A 17579-nucleotide genomic window follows, 5' to 3' on the forward strand; every position below is an offset into this window, starting at 1 on the left:
TCTCAACCTCCGCGTTGGGAGTTCCACTGCTCTCTTCAAAGCTGTCAGACAGAGTCCTTTGCGTCTGCAGAGGTTTCGGCTGTGTTTGTTATTGCCCTGTCCCCAGAGGTGGAGTCTACAGAGACAGGCAGGTTTCCTTGAGCTGCTATGAGCTCCACCCAGTTCGAGCTTCCCAGCAGCTTTGTTTACCTACTTAAGCCTCAGCAATGGCGGGCGCCCCTCCCCCAGCCTCGCTGCTGCCTCGCCGGTAGATGACAGACTGCTGTGCTAGCAATGAGGGAGGCTCCGTGGGTGTGGGACCCTCCCGGCCAGGTGTGGGATATGATCTCCTGGTGTGCCTGTTTGCTTAAAGCACAGTATTGGGGTGGGAGTTACCCGATTTTCCAGGTGTTGTGTGTCTCAGTTCCCCTGGCTAGGAAAAGGGATTCCCTTCCCCCTTGCGCTTCCCAGGTGAGGCAATGCCTCGCCCTGCTTCAGCTGTGGCTGGTCGGGCTGCAGCAGCTGACCAGCACCGATCGTCCAGCACTCCCCAGTGAGATGAACCCAGTACCTCAGTTGAAAATGCAGAAATCACCGGTCTTCTGTGTCGCTCGCGCTGGGAGTTGGAGACTGGAGCTGTTCCTATTCTGCCATCTTGCTCCGCCCCGTGAGAGTGAATTTAAAAAGGTAATTTTTTATCCCAGCTGATAATCACATTGATTATAACAAGCACTTCATAGGTGAGTAAACTGGCAGTGGGAGAAAAACGATTCGCACAAATTTTAAAGCTAATATCCAATACAGGGGAAAAAAGATGACAGAACTGAAAACATAGCCAAATTACATTTAAGGAAGATAAGATAAAGAGTTTTTCATAATAGTTAAAATCCAGTTAAACAAATTATTTACTGATTAGTATTTGTGTATTTTGCTGAATTATACTGTAGATTATATTTACTCAAAATATATAAATTGTTACAGTAAGTAGTGGTTAACAAGAAATAATTAATCCTGACAGTTTTCAAATAGTACCATGTTTCCTGAGAAATAAGAACTGATGAAAACTGTACTGAGATATACCTAAGAAAGTGAAACCATACGTAGTGTCATTACTGGCCAGAGCTGTAGGCATGGACCTGGAAGGAATTTCCAGACATGTGAGTCTGACCATATGAAAAAACTCTAATCAAATGAAAGCACATGTCACTTGGTTCATGTTCCATAGGGTGTGATGAGGTCATTTCCACCATGTCTACTTTCCAAGTGTTCTCTGGTGAAATGTTCTGGTGGAGGCAATGCAGATTTATGTTATGGGGGGAAACTTTCTTTAACTCTTTTCAAAAATGAACTCAAGACCCTTATTTATGATTTCTGATTTGAAAACAGGGAAACAAAATTGAGCAGAAAATTGGATTAAATGACTTTTTATTCCTACACCCTATGAACAAACACATTTATACAGCTAAAGCACAGGTACACAAAACTTCCCTTGTCTCTGCTTCAAACCTCCCTCCACCACCTGAGGGCTGACAACCAGGATGCACAATGAAGATCTGGCCACCCCTGAAATGTTTCTAAGGATGTCATTGGTGAAGACAGCTAACTGTTAAGGTCAGTGATGCAGAGTAGAGTCACCCACCCTTGGTTTTTCTCAACTCCTCCACAAGGCAGCGAGCTTCCTCTTGAACACGGTCCTCAATGCTCCTCTTCCCCATCCCAAAATTCCGCAAGGTTGTGAGGGAGAAACGCCGGATCTCCTTCCATCTCTTTCCATTGCTGGAAAATCCTAACAAAAAAAAAAAAAAAGGGCAGAAACTAGGAGAATTCACAACCAAGGAAGAAAGCACTGCAACACTTGGCAGCCAGGCAGATAGGCTAAGCTCTACTGAGAAGCTTTTTAGGAGTCTGTTTTCCATCCTCCTCACCCCAGTTACCAAAGCTGACACAGGTATATGCACACCTACCAAGTCCCTTGGTAGTTCTTTGAGATATTGGCAAAATGCCTCTTCCAGAAAACTCCTCTCCATTATCAATCAGGGCTTCCTTCACTGCCTCATATCCATGCAACACCACTACAGGATTCATGCCAAAATACACGGTGAACACAGGACCATAGACTTTTGAGAACTGGGAAAGGAAATGCAAATAGCAGCAAAATAAGTCGCTATTTGCCCAAATATTATGTATGATTCAGACTGATATTTTCATTGTATTTTTTCATGTTATATTTGCCACACATAGATTCGATATTTCTGAATTTTGTACATAAATGTGATGGTGATTGTTATAGCAGCCACTTATAGATGGCCTATGATGTGCTATGCAATAACCCAGGCAATTGGTACACAAATCACAGTTCATCCTCACTTCAACACATTGAGCACATTCATTTGCCCTGTTTTAAAAATGAAGAAACTGAGGCCAGAGAATTCCAAATTCATTCTCAGAGTCCCACAGGTAATATATAGAAGCTCCAAACTTGAACCTCTGCTAATTTAAGCTTATGCTTGAGCAATTTATCACTCCCCCATGTCTGCCTTGAGGCCAATACCCAGCTAAGGACTTCAGGGTCACCTGTAAAGCTCTTACCATGAGGATTCTGATTCAGCAGTCCTGTGATGAACCCTAGAAATCTGTATTTTCAGTGTCACCCTAGGCAATTCTAATGCCCAATCCAGTTTGTAACTACTGATATTACCAGTATGGAAAGATGAAACACCACAAAGTTAGAATCAGGACATTCAGCATCTCCTGGAAGAAGAATTTCTTCCATTCTCCAGCAATCTTGGCCACAGACAGTGGCTTTGTTCAGAATCCAGAAGAATTATGTTAACCACCAATTGGGCCCTGACTGGTTACTTCTTTCTTTCATGCACTTATGCTTGCCCTGAACCCATAGATATTTCTTTCATATCAGCCATCAAAGCGATCTTCAGAGAAGTTTGATTTTCATGACCACTCTGAATAAAACACATGACTACTCCGGTAGAGGACTTATTGGATGAAATTTCTAATCACACACATTTACCTTCACCTTCAGTCAAAAATCATAGCAAAACCCTCTGAAACAAAGAGGGGAAACAGCACTTCAAACTTTTGACATTGTATTAAATGATTCTATCGTACAATGACCCTAATGACTGTGTATTCACAAAATGTATCAACACACTCTACTATTTCTGACAATGACAGACTTAGAAAGACAAAAGAAACATCAAAGAAGTTCAGAGGGAGTATTTTGCTTTACAATGATCTATTGTAATAGTGTGCTTCCAGGAATATATTTTGTCTAAAAATAACAGTCAAATAACTTACCCTTTGCAAGTGACTGGAGGAACGTAAAGCATACTTACATTGCTGAAAGATTTGCAGATGTCCTTAACATCTATCTGTAGCATATTTCCAATAATAGGAAGAGGAGTGGGGCCAGGAGGGAGCTTCCTTCTCCCAGAGCTCTGTCTCCAGAGTGAAAAGAGAAGCACAAAGGAGAGACAGAGCACCAGGACCACAAAAGGATCCATTGAAGACTTCTCTTCTTACTAAGACAGCTGAGAGCTTGCACTCCAAGGCTTTTATAAGACTCCCTGCTAATTCAGTGTGTGTCTCTTTGACATGTAAAGTAAGCAATCACCTAGGTCCAATTTATACTTTTTTTCTGTGTGGACTCTGGCCCATGGATAGAGAAAAAATGTTCTTTTGTCCTACTTCTTCTTTGCAGTTCCCGTCTAGGAGATTCTGGTTTAATTATATTGGATTGGAGCCCAGGTATTGGTAATTAAAAGTCCCTGGTTGTTCCAATGTGCTGTGATGATGGAGAAATACTGAAGTAAATGATTCTATGTTCCAATATACTCAAAATTCCATATTATCAGATTAATGACACAGTTGGGAATTTATGACTTTGAGGGAAATCAGTGTATTCTATATGTCGTGTATAAAAAGTGTACATTGTAATGCTATATCAAAAAATAAGAGACTTTGCCCTTGATAACAAAAGCCTTTCAAATATTTATTATAGTTCACTTAAAATACTGCTGCCTAAACATGAAATACTGAATATAACTCATACATGTTGAATGACCACACATATATCAAAGCATTAACTAATAAATTATATATGTATTTAAATTGTATATAAACAATATACATAAATCTGTATTTATGTTATTACATAATATTTATGTTATTATTACATTATTATAATAATAGGTGATTGTTTACATGTCAAAGAGACACACTGAATTAGCAGGGAGTGTTACATACATTATTACATAATAATAACATAAATACATATTTATATTATTAAATATATCAAATATATAAAATAATATATCTATGTATATTCATCATTAAAAGAGACTGGAATGTAGAGATTATCATTTTTTATTTTTCAAATGGGGAAAGAAACTCTGGGAGAACAGGACACCTGTCAGTGCCACACAGCTCATCACTGGTAAAACCGGGATTTGAGCAGAGATCTTCTGATGCCCATTGGGGTGCATTACCACTTGCACCAGAGCTGGCTCAAGAACAATTTTAGAAAAACCAAACAAACCCCAGACATTAGTTACTCTGAAAATACACCACCTTGACTCTGTTCAGAAAGCAACAGGCTTCACATTAAATAGAAGTCCATTATTTGTTTATAAGGATAAGAGGACAAGAGATGCTCAAAAGAAGAAATAAAAATTAGAGTTCTGCCCTCTGAATCACCTCACAAGTGAAAATTGTTCAGCACTGTTAAGGAAAGGGCCAATCTCAAATAACGTATAGCAGCGGGCTTGAAAATCTATGGCTTCTCCTCCTCCCAGTCACCTCCAGACATAGCTGCTTCTATTGTTTTTGGTCTGTTATTGTTACAGACAATAGAATGTAATCATACACAGCAAGGAAGAGAAATTATATACAGAACAACAGTTGTGGATTCAATAGAAGATGGAACACAGGGAAATCATTGAATGGACCCAGGGCACAGAACGACTGTAATGTGCAGACCTGAATGGGAACTGATAGTCAATGGTCATGAAGATCTGAATTCAACTGGATTTATGAACTTTCCTAGATCACTAATGACAAAGTGTATGTACAAAGGCATGCTCTGAAAAGATTACCTTTATTCTAAATTGACCAGTACAGTTATTTCCAGCTCTTTCATTAGGAAAATATTAAGACCTAGTTATACAATGTTTTATCGATTATGTCTACAGACATTATGACAAATTTACAGAGAATTTTCACACTCGTCACATCTCTTTTTATTCTCTCAATTATCTTTGCCCCCTGTAAAATTATTCCCAGTTTAGAGAGGAGAAAGTTAGACTATGGAGATTCAGTACTTTAGCTAAGGGCACACAGAATGCAAGTGACCAAGCTGGGGCTGGAAACCATAACCCCTGCATCTTGCTGCGTTCCTTTTAAGCAAAACATTCAGTTACTAATAGAATGTACAACACAAAGAGTAAACCCTATGTAAACTTTGAACTTTGGTTGATCATTATGTCTTATTGTTGGTTTACTGACTGTAACTAATGAACCCCACTGATGGGGGTTGTTGATTGTGCACCAAGATTTACTAAAATTCCACACTTGTGGATTAATCTAATCAGTGACTTTCAAAATAAACATTAATTTAGTTAATAATTCTAGCACCAGTTGAGTAAAATGTAGGTCAGACGTGTTTGGTTTTACAACCTGTAAAAGGTGAGTGAGTCCAGGTCCTGGTGAGTCCTTTATCTAGGCAAAGGGAAGCAGTAATTTACTGCCTCACTGACATAGGTATAAGCTAGTTTATTTGGATAAAATAAGTTCACTTTCTCTCTTTAGAGCAATAATTTTATTCCGTGAGAGACAGTTGTCCTTGCTCTGCTCCTTGTTTCTTCTCTTGAGCTGAGGCTCCTGCCTTGACCCTTCTTTTTAAGAATAAAAGGTAGGTAGATAATTTAAAGACAGTTAGGATCTCTGAGATCTACTAATTTAATTTTGTTTTGTTTTTCAGGAGTGAGCAATTGGTGACTCAGTGAGTTAGAGCATTATCAATGCACCAGTAAAAGATTTTGTATTAGAATCCCAGTTTTCCTGTTGGTGGTTCAGTGAAATACCCCATCTCATAGAAATCCCACCTGAGTCCAAATGATCAAGAGTGTATTAACATTAATTAAGCCCTCCACAGTCACAGATTGACACCAACCTCAGCTTGGTTAGAGTGGTGAATTAGACACGATTTTTTTATTAATAGAATTTATTTTTATAGCAATTTTAGCCTCCCACCAACAGTTCCCACAAACCCCTTCGCAGCACCTACAAATAGTCTTTCCCACAATCAACAACCTCCATCAGTGGGGTTCATCAGTTACAGTCAGTGAACCAACAATAAGACATAATCATCAATCAAAGTTCAAAGTTTACATAGCGTTTACTCTTTGTGTTGTACATTCTATAAATTTGACTAATGTATAATGCTATATATCCACCATCGTAGCATCATACAGAATAGATTTGCTCTCTGAAAAATCCTCTGTGCTCTGCCTATTCTCTCCCTTCCCTGCAAGTCCTTGGTAACAAGCGAACCATAGTTCACTTTAGTGTTGCCATAGTTTTGCCTTTACTATAAGAGATTGTTATATAGTTGGAATCACACAGTATGTAGCCTTTTCAGACAGGTTTCCTTCACTTACTAATACGCAGAAGGTTTCTCTATGTCTTCTCATGGCTTGAAAGGTCATTTCTTCTTACCACCAAATAGTAATATAGTAATATTCCCTTGCATTGATGTACCACAGTTTATTCATCTAGTGAAGAGTATCTTGGTTGCTTCCAATTTTGGCAATAATCAGTAAAGATACTATAAATGTCCATGTGTAAGTTTTGTGTGGACATATGTTTTCAACTCATTTGGCAAATATCAAGGAGCACAACTTCTGGATCATATGGTAAGCATATTTTAGTTTTGTGAGAAGCCACCAACCTCTCTTCCAGAGCGTCTGTAACATTTTGCATTCATACCATCAATAACTAATAGTTCCCATTGCTTCAAATCCTTGCCAACATTTGGTTTTATCAATGCCTTAGATGTTCTTATTGTAAAGGTATGTGTCATTGTTGTCTTCATTTGCAGGTCCCTAATTATGTGTAATGTTGAACAGTTTTCATGCTTATTTGACATCTGTTTATCTTCTTGGGTGGGGTATCTGTTTAAATCTTTTGCCATGTTTCTATTAAGGGTGTCCAGTTTTTTATTGTTAAACTTTAAGAGTTCTTTGAGTATTTTGGATGACAGTGTTTTATTCTTATAAAGATATATTCTTGTATCTTTTGGAACTATTATTCCTCTTTTAGATGGACTTCTCCTTTCCTTGATAATGTCTTTTACAGAGTAAAACTTTTTTGTTTTAACAAAGTTCAGATTATTGATTGTTTCTTTCATGGATTGTGCGCTTGTTATTGTATTTGAAGAACCATTGCCAAAGTTTTCTATATTTTCTCCTATGTTATCTTTTCAGAGTTTTATAGTTTTTTTGTTTCACATTTAGTTCTATAAACAATTTGCAGTTAACTTTTGTGAATACTGTGAGATCTACATCTAGATTCTTATTTTTGCAAAAACATCTTAAGACAAGCGGGGCTTAATTAAACTAAAAAGCTTCTGCACAGCAAGGAAATAATTAACAGAGTAAACAGACAACCTACAGAATAGTATAAAATATTTGCAAACTATGTATTCAGAAAAGAGCTAATATCCAGAATTTATAAGGAACTCAAAGAAGTCAATAAGACAAAACAAATAACCCCATTAAAAACTGGGCAAGGTTAAAATTGTCACAGGCTATTTTGCATTTGTTTTAGAGGTCTTAGTTATGAATTATTTGCCTAGGCCAATGTCAGAATTTTTCCTAGGTTTTCTCCTATGATTTTTGTGGTTTTAGGTCTCACATTTTTCTTTAATCCATCTTAAGTAAATTTTGATATGTAGCGAGAATTAGGGGCACAATTTCATTCTTCTGTTTATGGCAAGTTTATTTTCCCAGCACCATTTATTGAATAGGGTATCCTTTCCACAGTGTATATCTTTGTCAACTTTGCCAAAGATCTGTAGTCCATAGGTATGTGGCTTCATTTATGGATTTTCTATTCTGTTCTAATACAGGAGTAAGTATTTCACAGTATATTTGTAAGGTTTACAGTAGAGAGACTCTCTTTATTTTGGAATTCATTTTATTTATATTTCTTTAATTTTTAATTTCTGTGGGTACAATGTAGGTGTGCTTATTTATGGAGTACATGAGATGTGTTGATACAGGCATGTAATGTGTAAAAATCAAATCATGAAGAATAGAATATCCATCCCCTCAAGCATTTATCCTTTGAGTTACAATACAATTATACTCTTTTAGTTATTTTAAAATGTACAATTCAATGATTAATGACTATAATCACCCTGGTTTTCTATCAAATAGTAGGTCTTTTTTACTTTAACTATTTTTTTGCAATCATTAAGCACCCCAGATACCCCCCACCCTCCCACTACCCTTCCCAGCCTCTTGTAACTATGAGAGAGTAACTTCTCTAATAGAGAGAAGAGTTACCAGAGGCTGGGAAGGGTAGTGGAAGAATGGGGGGTATGAAATGAGTTACATTTCTTTGATTTTTAGAACTCACAAATAAGTAAAAACATGCAATGTTTGTCTTTCTGTGTCTGACTTATTTCACTTAACATAATGATCTCCAGTTGAATCTATATTGTTGCAAATGACTGGATCTCATTCTTTTTTATGGCTGAATAGAACTTCTTTGTGTATATATGCCACATTTTCTTTATCCATTCATCTGTCGATGGACACTTAGGTTCATTCCAAATCTCAGCTATTGTGAACAGTACTGCGACAAACATAGGAGTGCAGTTATCTCTTTGACACACTGATTCCCTTTCTTTAGGGTATGCACCCAGCAATGGGATTGCTGGATCATATGGTAGCTCTATTTTTAGTTTCCAAGAAACCTCTAAACTGTTCTCTCATAGTGGTTGTAGTAATTTATCTTCCTGCCAACTGTGTATGAGGGCTCCCTTTTCTCCACATTTTCTTCATTTGTTATTGCCTGTCATTTGGATATAAGCCATTTTCACTGAAGTGAGATGATATCTCATTGTAGTTTTAATTTACATTTCTCTGATGATCAGTGTTAAGCACATTTTTATATGCCTATTTGCCATTCATATGTCTTCTTTTGAGAAATATTTATTCAAGTCTTTTGCCTATTTTTTGATCAGATTATTAAATATCTTTCTATAGAAATGTTTGAGCTCCTTATATATTCTGGTTACTAATCTCTTGTCAGATGGGTAGTTTGCAAATATTTTCTCCCATTCTGTAGGCTGTGTCTTCACTTTGTTGATTGTTTTATTTATTATGCATAAGTGTTTTAACTTGATGTGTTCTAATTTGTCTATTTTTGCTTTGGTTGTCTGTGCTTGTGGGGTATATAGCTCAAGAAATCTTTGCCCAGACCAGTGTCTTGGAGATTTTCCTCAATGTTCTTTCATAGTATTTTCATAGTTCAAGGTCTTAGATTTAAGTCTTTAATCCATTTAGATATGATATTTGTATATGATTATACAGGTCTAGTTTCATTTGTCTGCCCATGGATATCCAGTTTTCCTAGCACCATTTATGAAAAAATGGTCTTTTCCCCAGTGTATGTTCTTGACATGTTTGTCAAAAGTGACTTCACTGTAGTTGTGTGAATTTGTCTCTGGACTCTCTATTCTGTTCTATCAGTTTATGTGTCTTTTTATTATGCCAGTGCCATGTTGTTTGGGTTACTGTAATCTTGTGGTAAAATTTGAAGTCAGGTAATGTGGTTCTTCTGATTTTATTATTTTTGTTTAGAACGGCTTTTGCTATTCTAGGTCTTTTGTAATTCCTTATAAATTTTAGGATAGTTTTTTTTTTCTCTATTTCTGTGAAGAATGTTTTTTTTGGTAGTGATAGCATTGAATCTGTAGATTTCTTTGGGTAGCATGAATATTTTAACAATATTGATTTTTCCCATCCATGAACATGAAATATCTTTTCATTTTTTTGCTGCTCTCTTCAATTTTTTTGATTAGGGTTTTATAGTTTTTATTGTAGAGCTCTTTCTCTCATATGATTAAGTTAATTCCTATGTCTTTAATTTTATTCGTGACTATTGTAAATGAGGTTACTTTTTAATTTTTTTCAGGTTGTTGACTATTGACATATAAAAATACTACTTATTTTTGTATGTTGATTTTGTATCATGCAACTTGACTAAATTTCTAAATCAGTTCTAATAGTTTTTTTGGTGGAATCTTTAGGTTTTTCCAAATATAAAATTATACCATCTGCAACAAGGGTAATTTGATTTTGTCCTTTTTCATTCAAATGCCCTTTATTTCTTTCTCTTGTCTAATTACTCTAGCTAGGACTTCCAATATTATGTTCAATAACAGTGGTGAAAATAAAAATGGGCATTGTTTTTAAACTCTAGATCTTAGAGAAAAACCTATCAATTTTTCCTCTTTAGATAAGATAATAACTGTCATAATTAATAGTTCCATCATATATGAGTTTTACTATGTTGAATTTTATTTCCTTTATTCCCCATTTTTTGAATGTTTTTATCATGAAAGGATGTTGAACTTTATCAAATTATTTTCCAGCATTAATTGAAATGATCACATAGTTTTCATTCTGTTGATAGGATGTATCACATTAATTGATTTACATATGTTAAACCATCCTTCCTTCCCAGGGATAAATCCCACTTGGTCATGATGAATGGTCCTTTTAAAATATTGTTGAACTCAGCTTGCTAGCATTTTGTTGAGAATTTTTGCATCAATATTCATCAGTGAAATTGGCCCATCATTTTTTCTTTTTGATGTGTTTTTGCCTGGTTTTATTGTCAGGGTAATACTGGCTTTGTAGAATGAGCTTGGAAGTATTCCCTCCTGCTCTTTTTTTTTTTTTTCTTTTTTTTTTTTTTTTTTTTTTTTGGCATAGTTTAAGTAGAATTGGTATTAGTCCTTTTTTAAATGCTTGGTGGGATTCAGTAGTGAAGCTTTCGGGTCCAGGGCTTCTCTTCACGGAAGATTTTAAATACAACTTTGATCTCATTGCTTGTTATTGGCTTGTCAGGCTTTAGATTCCTTCATGTTTCAATCTTGATAGGTTGTATATGTCTAGGAATTTGTCCATTTCTTCTAAATTTTTCAATTTATTGACTTATAGTTGCTCATAGTAACCACTAATGATCCTTTAAATTTCTGCAGTATCAGTTGTCAGGTCTCTTTTCTCATCTCTGATTTCATTTATTTGGGTCTTCTCTTTTTAAAGTTAATATTGCTAGAGCGTTTTCAGTTTTGTTTAACCTTCCAAAATCAACGTTTTGCTAATTCATCTTCTATATTGTTTTCTTTTCAATTTCATTTATTTATGTTTTGATCTTTATTATTTCCTTTTTTCTACTTTTGGTTTTCATTTGCTCTTGCTTTTCTTTTTCTTTAAGATGCATTGTTATGGTTTATTTTTGGAAGGTTTTTCTCCTTTTTTGATGTAGGCACTTACAGCTATAAAATTCCCTCTTAGTACTGCTTTTGCTGTATCTCATAGGTTTGTTATGCTGTGTTTCTACTATCATTTATTTCAAGAAATTTTCAATTTCCGTCTAAATTTCTTCATTGACTCGCTGGTCATTCAGGAGCACACTGTTTAATTTTCATGTATTTGTTTATTTTCCAAGATTCCTCTTGTTATTGACTTCTAGTTTTACTTTACTGCAGCCATAGAAGTTGGTTTATATTATTTCAATTATTTTTGAATGCTTTAAGATTTGTTTTGTGACTTAAAGTGTGGTCTATTATTGAGAATAATCCATGTGCTGAGGAAAAGAGTGTGTGTTCTAGAGTGACTGTATAAAATCTTCTGTAAATATCTATTATATACTGTTTGGTGTGTAGTGCAGATTATGAAAGATGTCTCCCCGGAGGGGCGGAGCAAGATGGCCTAACAGGAACAGCTCCAGTCTCCAACTCCCAGCGCGAGTGACACAGAAGACCGGTGATTTCTGCATTTTCAACTGAGGTACTGGGTTCATCTCACTGGGGAGTGCCTGACGATCGGTGCTGGTCAGTGGCTGCAGCCAGACCAGCGAGAGCTGAAGCAGCGCGAGGCATTGCCTCACCTGGGAAGCGCAAGGGGGAAGGGAATCCCTTTTCCTAGCCAGGGGAACTGAGACACACAACACCCGGAAAATGGGGTAACTCCCACCCCAATACTGCACTTTAAGCAAACAGGCACACTAGGAGATCATATCCCACACCTGGCCAGGAGGGTCCCACACCCACGGAGCCTCCCTCATTGCTAGCACAGCAGTCTGTCATCTACCGGCAAGGCAGCAGCGAGGCTGGGGGAGGGGCGCCCGCCATTGCTGAGGCTTAAGTAGGTAAAGAAAGCTGCTGGGAAGCTCAAACTGGGTGGAGCTCACAGCAGCTCAAGGAAACCTGCCTGTCTCTGTAGACTCCACCTCTGGGGACAGGGCACAGAACACAATGACAAATGCAGCAGAAACCTCTGCAGACGCAAATGACTCTGTCTGACAGCTTTGAAGAGAGCAGTGGATCTCCCAACATGGAGGTTGAGATCTGAGAAGGGACAGACTCCCTGCTCAAGTGGGTCCCTGACCCCTGAGTAGCCTAACTGGGAGACATCCCCCACTAGGGGCAGTCTGACACCCCACACCTCACAGGGTGGAGTACACCCCTGAGAGGAAGCTTCCAAAGCAAGAATCAGACAGGTACACTCGCTGTTCAGAAAGATTCTATCTTCTGCAGCCTCTGCTGCTGATACTCAGGCAAACAGGGTCTGGAGTGGACCTCAAGCAATCTCTGACAGACCTACAGCTGAGGGTCCTGACTGTTAGAAGGAAAACTATCAAACAGGAAGGACACCTACACCAAAACCCCATCAGTACATCACCATCATCAAATACCAGAGGCAGATAAAACCACAAAGATGGGGAAAAAGCAGGGCAGAAAAGCTGGAAATTCCAAAAATAAGAGCACATCTCCCCCGGCAAAGGAGCGCAGCTCATCGCCAGCAACGGATCAAAGCTGGACGGAGAATGACTTTGATGAGATGAGAGAAGAAGGCTTCAGTCCATCAAATTTCACAGAGCTAAAGGAGGAATTACGTACCCAGCGCAAAGAAACTAAAAATCTTGAAAAAAAAGTGGAAGAATTGATGGCTAGAGTAATTAATGCAGAGAAGGTCATAAACGAAATGAAAGAGATGAAAACCATGACACGAGAAATACATGACAAATGCACAAGCTTCAGTAACCGACTCGATCAACTGGAAGAAAGAGTATCAGCGATTGAGGATCAAATGAATGAAATGAAGCGAGAAGAGAAACCAAAAGAAAAAAGAAGAAAAAGAAATGAACAAAGCCTGCAAGAAGTATGGGATTATGCAAAAAGACCAAATCTACGTCTGATTGGGGTGCCTGAAAGTGAGGGGGAAAATGGAACCAAGTTGGAAAACACTCTTCAGGATATCATCCAGGAGAACTTCCCCAACCTAGTAGGGCAGGCCAACATTCAAATCCAGGAAATACAGAGAACGCCACAAAGATACTCCTCGAGAAGAGCAACTCCAAGACACATAATTGCCAGATTCACCAAAGTTGAAATGAAGGAAAAAATCTTAAGGGCAGCCAGAAAGAAAGGTCGGGTTACCCACAAAGGGAAGCCCATCAGACTAACAGCAGATCTCTCAGCAGAAACTCTCCAAGCCAGAAGAGAGTGGGGGCCAATATTCAACATTCTTAAAGAAAAGAATTTTAAACCCAGAATTTCATATCCAGCCAAACTAAGATTCATAAGTGAAGGAGAAATGAAATCCTTTACAGATAAGCAAATGCTTAGAGATTTTGTCACCACTAGGCCTGCCTTACAAGAGACCCTGAAGGAAGCACTAAACAAGGAAAGGAACAACCGGTACCAGCCATTGCAAAAACATGCCAAAATGTAAAGACCATCGAGGCAAGGAAGAAACTGCATCAACTAACGAGCAAAATAACCAGTTAATATCATAATGGCAGGGTCAAGTTCACACATAACAATCTTAACCTGAAATGTAAATGGACTAAATGCTCCAATGAAAGACACAGACTGGCAAACTGGATAAAGAGTCAAGACCCATCAGTCTGCTGTATTCAGGAGACCCATCTCACACGCAGAGACATACATAGGCTCAAAATAAAGGGATGGAGGAAGATTTACCAAGCAAATGGAGAACAAAAAAAAGCGGGGGTTGCAATACTAGTCTCTGATAAAACAGACTTTAAACCATCAAAGATCCAAAGAGACAAAGAAGGCCATTACATAATGGTAAAGGGATCAATTCAACAGGAAGAGCTAACTATCCTAAATATATATGCACCCAATACAGGAGCACCCAGATTCATCAAGCAAGTCCTTAGAGACTTACAAAGAGACTTAGACTCCCATACAATAATAATGGGAGACTTCAACACTCCACTGTCAACATTAGACAGATCAACGAGACAGAAAGTTAACAAGGATATCCAGGAATTGAACTCATCTCTGCAGCAAGCAGACCTAATAGACAGCTATAGAACTCTCCACCCCAAATCAACAGAATATACATTCTTCTCAGCACCACATCGTACTTACTCCAAAATCGACCACGTAATTGGAAGTAAAGCACTCCTCAGCAAATGTACAAGAACAGAAATTATAACAAACTGTCTCTCAGACCACAGTGCAATCAAACTAGAACTCAGGACTAAGAAACTCAATCAAAACCGCTCAACTACATGGAAACTGAACAACCTGCTCCTGAGTGACTACTGGGTACATAACGAAATGAAGGCAGAAATAAAGATGTTCTTTGAAACCAATGAGAACAAAGATACAACATACCAGAATCTCTGGGACACATTTAAAGCAGTGTGTAGAGGGAAATTTATAGCACTAAATGCCCACAAGAGAAAGCAGGAAAGATCTAAAATTGACACTCTAACATCACAATTAAAAGAACTAGAAAAGCAAGAGCAAACACATTCGAAAGCTAGCAGAAGGCAAGAAATAACTAAGATCAGAGCAGAACTGAAGGAGATAGAGACACAAAAAACCCTCCAAAAAATCAATGAATCCAGGAGTTGGTTTTTTGAAAAGTTCAACAAATTGACAGACCACTAGCAAGACTAATAAAGAAGAAAAGAGAGAAGAATCAAATCGACGCAATTAAAAATGATAAAGGGGATATCACCACCGACCCCACAGAAATACAAACTACCATCAGAGAATACTATAAACACCTCTACGCAAATAAACTGGAAAATCTAGAAGAAATGGATAATTTCCTGGACACTTACACTCTTCCAAGACTAAACCAGGAAGAAGTTGAATCCCTGAATAGACCAATAGCAGGCTCTGAAATTGAGGCAATAATTAATAGCCTACCAACCAAAAAAAGTCCAAGACCAGATGGATTCACAGCTGAATTCTACCAGAGGTACAAGGAGGAGTTGGTACCATTCCTTCTGAAACTGTTCCAATCAATAGAAAAAGAGGGAATCCTCCCTAACTCATTTTATGAGGCCAACATCATCCTGATACCAAAGCCTGGCAGAGACACAACAAAAAAAGAGAATTTTAGACCAATATCCCTGATGAACATCGATGCAAAAATCCTCAATAAAATACTGGCAAACCAGATTCAGCAACACATCAAAAAGCTTATCCACCATGATCAAGTGGGCTTCATCCCTGGGATGCAAGGCTGGTTCAACATTCGCAAATCAATAAACATAATCCAGCATATAAAGAGAACCAAAGACAAGAACCACATGATTATCTCAATAGATGCAGAAAAGGCTTTTGACAAAATTCTACAGCCCTTCATGCTAAAAACACTCAATAAAATTGGTATTGATGGAACGTATCTCAAAATAATAAGAGCTATTTATGACAAACCCACAGCCAATATCATACTGAATGGGCAAAAACTGGAAAAATTCCCTTTGAAAACTGGCACAAGACAGGGATGCCCTCTCTCACCACTCCTATTCAACATAGTGTTGGAAGTTCTGGCTAGGGCAATTAGGCAAGAGAAAGAAATCAAGGGTATTCAGTTAGGAAAAGAAGAAGTCAAACTGTCCCTGTTTGCAGATGACATGATTGTATATTTAGAAAACCCCATCGTCTCAGCCCAAAATCTCCTTAAGCTGATAAGCAACTTCAGCAAAGTCTCAGGATACAAAGTTAATGTGCAAAAATCACAAGCATTCTTATACACCAGTAACAGACAAACAGAGAGCCAAATCAGGAATGAACTTCCATTCACAATTGCTTCAAAGAGAATAAAATACCTAGGAATCCAACTTACAAGGGATGTAAAGGACCTCTTCAAGGAGAACTACAAACCACTGCTCAGTGAAATAAAAGAGGACACAAACAAATGGAAGAACATACCATGCTCATGGATAGGAAGAATCAATATCGTGAAAATGGCCATACTGCCCAAGGTAATTTATAGATTCAATGCCATCCCCATCAAGCTACCAATGAGTTTCTTCACAGAATTGGAAAAAACTGCTTTAAAGTTCATATGGAACCAAAAAAGAGCCCGCATCTCCAAGACAATCCTAAGTCAAAAGAACAAAGCTGGAGGCATCACGCTACCTGACTTCAAACTATACTACAAGGCTACAGTAACCAAAACAGCATGGTACTGGTACCAAAACAGAGATATAGACCAATGGAACAGAACAGAGTCCTCAGAAATAATACCACACATCTACAGCCATCTGATCTTTGACAAACTTGAGAGAAACAAGAAATGGGGAAAGGATTCCCTATTTAATAAATGGTGCTGGGAAAATTGGCTAGCCATAAGTAGAAAGCTGAAACTGGATCCTTTCCTTACTCCTTATACGAAAATTAATTCAAGATGGATTAGAGACTTAAATGTTAGACCTAATACCATAAAAATCCTAGAGGAAAACCTAGGTAGTACCATTCAGGACATAGGTATGGGCAAAGACTTCATGTCTAAAACACCAAAAGCAATGGCAGCAAAAGCCAAAATTGACAAATGGGATCTCATTAAACTAAAGAGCTTCTGCACAGCAAAAGAAACTACCATCAGAGTGAACAGGCAACCTACAGAATGGGAGAAAATTTTTGCAATCTACTCATCTGACAAAGGGCTAATATCCAGAACCTACAAAGAACTCAAACAAATTTAGAAGAAAAAAACAAACAACCCCATCAAAAAGTGGGCAAAGGATATGAACAGACATTTCTCAAAAGAAGACATTCATACAGCCAACAGCCACATGAAAAAATGCTCATCATCACTGGCCATCAGAGAAATGCAAATCAAAACCACAATGAGATACCATCTCACACCAGTTAGAATGGCGATCATTAAAAAGTCAGGAAACAACAGGTGCTGGAGAGGATGTGGAGAAATAGGAACACTTTTACACTGTTGGTGGGACTGTAAACTAGTTCAACCATTATGGAAAACAGTATGGCGATTCCTCAAGGATCT

At 37.8% G+C, this 17579-nt stretch overlaps 2 protein-coding genes across 2 annotated transcripts in view; one reads left to right on the plus strand and one right to left on the minus strand.

Moving 5' to 3' along the window:
• LOC126962037 (cytochrome P450 2C20) overlaps nt 1-3606 on the minus strand; it is a 32613-nt gene extending 29007 nt beyond the window's left edge. Inside the window, exons 1-3 of the mRNA XM_050802814.1 lie at nt 3333-3606; nt 1944-2106; nt 1619-1765 (exon numbers count right to left, since the gene is read on the minus strand). Coding sequence (XP_050658771.1) covers nt 1619-1765; nt 1944-2106; nt 3333-3500 — 478 coding nt within the window. The 5' untranslated portion in view covers nt 3501-3606. The remainder of the gene's footprint in view (nt 1-1618; nt 1766-1943; nt 2107-3332) is intronic.
• The window catches only part of LOC126962034 (cytochrome P450 2C18), a 263118-nt gene that overhangs the window by 175240 nt on the left and 70299 nt on the right, over nt 1-17579 (plus strand). The window lies entirely within an intron of this gene.

Source organism: Macaca thibetana, chromosome 9 (assembly GCF_024542745.1).
Source record: "Macaca thibetana thibetana isolate TM-01 chromosome 9, ASM2454274v1, whole genome shotgun sequence".
Lineage (NCBI taxonomy): Eukaryota > Metazoa > Chordata > Mammalia > Primates > Cercopithecidae > Macaca > Macaca thibetana.